Genomic DNA, 7,285 nt, shown 5'->3' with positions numbered 1-7,285 from the left:
GACCAATCACAAACAGGGACAAGTGTACTGACAGCGCAGCGTCATACTTCATTAATGAAAAGTAAACTAATATTAGACAAATATGAGCTTTAAACATCCATGACTTAAACATATAATCCAGGATACAAGCCACTAGCTGCACCTGCAAGGTGAATACAGAACAACTGGTTAAAAAATAACTAGGCCTACCGAGTGTTTGAAAGCGTATAGTTTTATGATATCACTGCCCCGTCTAAGACACGAGTGGATCTGACTTTAGATAGATGCACAAAGTCATTCAACTATAGCTGCACCTTTACCAGCTTGGAGAACACTTTCATGATCAATCTTTATAAAACATATCGTATATATATTATTCTGAAATGGACCAATCTGCACAATGACTACTTTTACTGTCGCTACTTTCACTATATTTTGATGAGAATACTTTTCTACTTTTACTTGAGGAACATTTTGAATGCAGGACTTTTAATTGTAACAGTATTCCTACATTCTCGTACTACTTTTACTTAAGTACAAGATCTGAATACTTCTCCCACCTCTGTCTACAGTAAGTGTGTGAAGTATTCACATTCTTTACTTGAGTCAAAGTACCAATACATTAATGATAAAATACTTAATTACAAGTAAATGTCCAGCATTCAACAAGAAATAAAAGCACCCATTTCTCAATCCAATACACTGAGGGGATTAGCCTGTGACTATAGGGAACATGGTGCAAGAAAAGTCCTTCTTGCTTCTTCCCATTTACAGAAATGAATCACCATCATAAGTAAACTGGCTCATGTCTCGTACTTGGCTGCATGTGTTCCTCTTTAAACCTGTGTTACCCAGATGTATAATAATGAATGTGTACTGTGTGTGAATACAGAACACTGTCTTTGTTTGCAAAGAAAACTCAAAGAGAACTATGTAAGAAAATTGTTGAACATTTTATTTCATTGACAGTACTTTAACACTTGAACACAGAATGTAACTTTCCCTGTGTTTTCCAAGAACTTTAGACCACAAATGACTCCAACATAAGGCAAATGTGCATGTCAAATGTTCCTGTGCAGGTGAGGAAAGAAAGGTACAATCACCACAGCTGTATGCACAAAACATTTGCACACTCAGCAAAGTAATACTCACTCTGGACGACCGGCCTCACACACACTGAAGCTGTGTGCTGCTTCTTTCTAGTTTGTGAGAGAATGGCCATGTAAAAAGGACATCTGGGAAACTCTCTTGTTTGGTGACCTCCTCAGAGCCCGATAAGGAACTGAATGCAGCATCACCTCTGTGTGCTCATCATAGGGTTGGGATGTTTAGCCGAGCTTAGCACAAAGGCTAAAAGAACATGTATAGCAAACAAGCTAGCAGCTAGCCAAGAAGCCAGTCAGGCTCCATCGAAACCTCTAAGATCTAAACTGGTTTTATTTACATGTTGTATTGTTAATGAAATACATTTAAAAAAGGTTGACCAAGAGACACATTGAGATTACGTCCAGCATTAGATTGACAGTCGCTCAGAAAGTCCAAAAGAGAACTATCACCATCAGCTGAGTCAGAGGTCAATCAAGCAACAACATATGTATTTACCAATGAGTGAAGCTGTGAGGGCGATTCCCAGTAAGCTGGAGGGGTTTTCCAGCCGTGCAAGGAGGTGAAAACGATTTTAACTAAATGCGAAACTCACAATACCAGAAAAACCAAACGATGATTACCAAACAGAGAAGGTAACAGCAGCGGGAATACATCATACATTTACTTGCATATTTTGTTCAAACAAATCAACCTATAGTAAAGCTGTGTAATTAATATTACAATATAATATTAAAAGTTTCAATAGAAATGTTAATGTTTAAGGGTTAGATGGACATTATATTCAAATCTATACTAGCGATTAGCACCGCAGTAACGTCTGCCTCATTGTCCAGCAGCACACACACACACACACACTCGTTGTCCCACGTGTGACCTGCCGGCACCGGGCCGCTAGTTGTGATCCCTCTGAAACTAACAAGAGGACATAGGTCACTGGCCGGCCCCTTTGCAAACCAGCCTGCTGCTGAACACCTGAGTTCTGTGAACCCAGCGATACCCTGCATCTGCCCACACCCCTGACTCAGTCAATAAACCCCACCGACTCTTGGAGTTCTCGCATGTTTGTTTTTTGACAAGCTAACATTTCATTGTATTTGTTGCAAGTTGTATTTTCCTGACTGAGGCTAACAGTGGTCCAGCGCTAAGCTAGGCTAAACATTCCCCAGAGCACAGAGGCAAATGTGAAACCAATTGTCAGTGATCTAAAGAAACCTCCACATTCGTCTGTTCAATATTATGGCGCAACTTATCTATGCACACCGACCAACAACCATCCAGACGTCGGTAAGCATATCTCCATGTAGTACTGCATACAGTATGAATGAAGCACACGTAGTCAACATCTTACACAATCACTTACATAGCACATGTCACTGTTGCACCAGAAAGAATACAGAGAACATCTAGCATAGTCTTTATCATCCATTATTATGATTATTATTTTGAAAAGTTTCACAAAGTTGTGTTTTAGAAACAGCCAACACACAGAGCAGCATTGTGCCAGTGGGTCAGCAACAATGACCTGAATATTAACACCTTCCACCACGAGACTCACACAGGGACACAGCAGACCATACACCTAAGGGTGGTACCAACATTCATACAGTGAAACTATTTGTACAAAGTACTTCACATCAACAGAGATACCGACGAACACAGTGACAGTCTGGGTAACGCTTTGAGGTAATCACTTCACTGATAAAGAGACGGTCACATTTTCACTTTATTATGGAACAGTTTATAGAATTCAGATTTTAAAACAATCTACCGTTGGAAATAATAATGCCCTCACACATAAAACATAAACATTACACTTCCTATTACTACTGAATGCAGACACACTTTAATTGTCGTATTTCCACAAACACTAGACCACAAAACCACGTTGAAATGTCGGCGTTATTACAGAGATACTGTGGCTTACATTCACATGGTTTCTCTGAATGGGGGGGGTGCTTCCTGTGCTGCACAGATGGCGGGGGTCAGGTGGGGAACTGACATTCCTCTCCTGAGGCGAGGGGCAAGGGAGGACTTTTACTTTCTCCCTCTTTTCTTCTTTTATGACAGACTCTCGCACCTCTTCAGCAAAGAATCCGGGGGCCGGGGGTAGTAGCCCGTGGTGCAGGGCTTGTCCGGAGAAAACCTGGGGAACTTGTAATCCAGAGGGAGATCTGGAAGAGGGAAGTCATACAGGGAAGTCAACAGCGGGTTATCCACGCAGACCACCTGCATCTGAATGCACCACTGCTGATATGTTACCTATATATATATACTTCCACCTTTAATACTATCACCTGGTCGCTACCTCACAACTGTTATGGTGCTGGATGTGTATTTTGTCAATTGTGTAATTCTACTTTTATCTTTAATATGTGTATGCATGCTTCTTAAATATGAAGCTATCTTTGGCTCTGAACCTGCTGTAACACTGCACATGTCCTCGCTGCGGGACTCAAAGCCATTCTGGTTCTGAAAACAGCTAATGACAAAGAGTCCGCTCCAGAGGACGTTTGACCTCTTGCCTCCAAAAAGACATGGCACTAAACATCACAAATAACGATAAATAACCTCTGCAGATATTTCACATTCATGTAAGGCAGGGGTGTCAAACTCAAGGCCCGGGGGCCACATTCGGCCCGCGACTTCATTTTATGTGGCCCCACAAGAGCTTGCAAAGAATATAATATGATTATTATACGGTTACATGCTACAGAAGCACGTTGCGCATAAACTACATGTCCCACAATGCATCTCAAATATGACTTTTTTCTCAGAATATGCATTTTTTCATAGAATTCCTTTTTCTCAGAATTAGATTTTTATTTCAAAATGTCACTTCTATTTCTTTTTTCTCCAGAATTTGGCTTTTCTTTTAAAATCATTTTGGGACATACGCACTGAAGAGACTTGCCCTAGACTTCTGCTTTCAGACGAAGTTAATTATGAAGTTATTACCCTATCCGATGATAATCCAATGCAGAGGCAATGATGTAATATAATACATTATTTTATATATATGATATATTTATATATGTATTTTTATATAGTCTTAAAGTTACAACCGGCCTTTTGAGTGCAACCATAATGCTGATGTGGCCCGCGATGAAATTGAGTTCGACACCCCTGATGTAAGGGAAGAATTCTCCACCCTAAAATAGAAAAGGAATGTATCTTATGATATGATATTTGTTTTATAATTCTATCTCAACCCTATCCTTTAAGAGCACCACCACGTTGTCCTTGACCCAGTGCAGTGCTGGCCTTCAGGACACATGTGTTGTTCAGCTTCTCATCTGCTTCTATAAACCCGTCTGCCGTGGGTACCACCAACACGTGCACACACGAGCAGACGCAGTAATTGATTTATTTAATCCTGAGTAGTGATGAGTCATTCCAGCCACGCTGCCTCTGTCGCTCTACAGAACGGCCCGCAGAAGGAATTGCATCTGACATTTTTGCAACCGTATTGATTGCTCGGTTGAAGAACATAATACAAGAGTTTGTGTTTGTCACACTACTTGTAAGCTGAGGGACATCAGTGTCGTGAGAGGATCCTTTATTTAATGACATCCGTTTGAAAGTACAGGAAGAGCCACAAGTTGATATGATATGCTTCACCAAGTCCATGTTCACTTGTATTATATAATATATATTTAAGTTGATTCCACTGTCTCCTACTAAGTGTCCTTTTGTAGTTGTTAACATGTAACTGGATTCAAATGGCAGTGTTTTAATTCTGGGCACATGTTCTGTCGTCACTTTTGAACTTGTATTGGACGTTGCAGCACTTTGTTGAAGTTCATCATAATGATTACAGGTATTATGATCGGCTCTCTCTCCGTCCACCATGTCTGCCATGTGTCTGCAGCCCCGTACCTGCTATGTGCTCCACACTGGGGATGGCCATGGTGCTGTATTTGTGGATGCAGTGGCAGCACCAGGTCAGTTTCTGGCTCTCCTCGCCCCCCCCTCCGCTGCCTTGCGAGTCCACGAAGTAGGAGCCCCACTGCTGGGACACGTCAGACGGAGCCTTCATGCCCTGCTCCTGCAGAGACAGAGACAGAGACACACACACACACACACACACACACACACACACACACACACACACACACACACACACACACACACACACACACACACACACACACACACACACACACACACACACACACACACACACACACACACACACACACACACACACACACACACACACACACACACACACACACACACACACACACACACACACACACACACACACACACACACACACACACACACACACACACACACACACACACACACACACACACACACACACACACACACACACACCTGACTGAGACTGTGCTCACATTCATCTGGGACATGTGCAGACCTGGTAGAAGGAGGAAGGAATTCCACCCTCAGCTACATAAACTTCAAGCTGGGGCTTTTCTGACGGCTGCATGAATCATTAGGTCTGAGCAGAGAGGGCAGGGGTACACACATCCTTCAGTCAAGGAGAAGTAAAGACTCCGTGTTTAAAGATACTCTGGTGAAATACTGACTACACTTGTTGACTGAAGTAGTATGGGCTTTGAAATGTACTTAAGTAAAAAGTAGCTGAACGACCAGCTGTTTTATAGAACACCTCCCTCATACATGGCCGTGGGTCATTAGGATGTCTCTGTTCTCAGTGGAGTCCATGTGGCTAACTTCGCCTGTCTCTCTCTGAAGCTAGTTGAAAGCAATAGTATTACGTTTCTACTAACCTAATACAGTTATGTCTAATTTGTTGACATAATACATTTAATTCAAGTCAACGTCTCAGTCCTGCATCTTCCTCTTCCCCAACATTAGCCCTTCTTCTTGCTGCTTCTGCCTAGCCTCGTTGAAATAGCTTCGTAGGCTAATGGCCCCGTTTGAAATAGCTTCGTAGGCTACTGGCCCCGTTTGAAATAGCTTCGTAGGCTACTGGCCCCGTTTGAAATAGCTTCGTAGGCTACTGGCCCCGTTTGAAATAGCTTCGTAGGCTACTGGCACCGTTTGAAATAGCTTCGTAGGCTACTGGCACCGTTTGAAATAGCTTCGTAGGCTACTGGCCTCGTTGAAATAGCTTCGTAGGCTACTGGTCCCGTTTGAAATAGCTTCGTGGGCTACTGGCCCCGTTTGAAATAGCTTCGTAGGCTACTGGCCTCGTTGAAATAGCTTCGTAGGCTACTGGCCCCGTTTGAAATAGCTTCGTAGGCTACTGGCACCGTTTGAAATAGCTTCGTAGGCTACTGGCCCCGTTTGAAATAGCTTCGTGGGCTACTGGCCCCGTTTGAAATAGCTTCGTAGGCTACTGGCCTCGTTGAAATAGCTTCGTAGGCTACTGGCCCCGTTTGAAATAGGTGCGCAATGACTAAACAATAATGATCATGCTACCAAATGCAGATTAAAACTAAAGTAACAAGCCTGTTTTGAAAATGTAAGAGGTACAAAGTACAGTAGTATTTTGTTAAACAGTAATAAGGAGTACAAGTAATAAGTTGTCAGAAAAATAAATGGTGGAGAAAAATCGGTTGAAGTATTAACAAAGTATTTGTACTTCATTCCCACCTCTGGCTCTGAGACTCTACGTTGTTAGCTATGATCACATGAGTTCTACACACAGGGCGAGGATGAGCGAGGGTTCGCCCACAGGAAGTGAAACCTCACGGTGAGAAATGTGTGCCTTGCACAAAATCAGCTGATGCCATCAGGAACTGCTCTATGGTATTCAGAGAGGAGGAAAACACATCTGAAAGGTTTAGATCATGCTGTCATGGAGATTGTACCAAATATATATAAATATAATATTTGAGAAGGGAGAACAAAAAAGAAGAAGGAGGAATTTGTTTCAGCAGGAAAAGCAGAACTAATCCAACCCAGATGAGAGGGATCAGAGACATCACGAACAGACTCTGCACTGCCACTGTATGCGTATGCTTATTTGAATCTGTGTGAAGGTTCTCCAACACATGACTCAAATAAGACTTCTCATCGTACAAGATACCAATTTAAAAAGATGTTTTCAGAACAAAGGAAATGTCGCAGCTCATTTACATTGGAGAAATAATTAAAGAGCATATCGTAATGCATTGAACATATTAAACGTTGACTTTAATCAAATGTACTATATCAACATAGTTCACATAAGTGTATTAGATTGGAACAGGGCCGTCCCTCC

The 7,285-nt window shown here is 42.1% G+C and overlaps 1 protein-coding gene across 2 annotated transcripts in view; it reads right to left on the bottom strand.

Annotated features, from left to right (window-relative positions):
- Positions 1 to 913: 913 nt before the first annotated feature.
- The window catches only part of nt5dc1 (5'-nucleotidase domain containing 1), a 104,907-nt gene continuing 98,535 nt past the window's right edge, over positions 914 to 7,285 (bottom strand). Inside the window, exons 11-12 of one of the 2 annotated variants that reach the window (XM_034076320.2) lie at positions 4,963 to 5,131; positions 914 to 3,257 (exon numbers count right to left, since the gene is read on the bottom strand). In XM_034076320.2, coding sequence (XP_033932211.1) covers positions 3,145 to 3,257; positions 4,963 to 5,131 — 282 coding nt within the window. In that variant the 3' untranslated portion in view covers positions 914 to 3,144. The remainder of the gene's footprint in view (positions 3,258 to 4,962; positions 5,132 to 7,285) is intronic. The other variant, XM_034076321.2, reaches the window with a different exon arrangement.

This window comes from Pseudochaenichthys georgianus, chromosome 24 (assembly GCF_902827115.2).
Source record: "Pseudochaenichthys georgianus chromosome 24, fPseGeo1.2, whole genome shotgun sequence".
NCBI lineage: Eukaryota > Metazoa > Chordata > Actinopteri > Perciformes > Channichthyidae > Pseudochaenichthys > Pseudochaenichthys georgianus.
The sequence above is the reverse complement of the archived record's forward strand: the minus strand, read 5'-3'. Positions and strand labels throughout refer to the sequence as shown.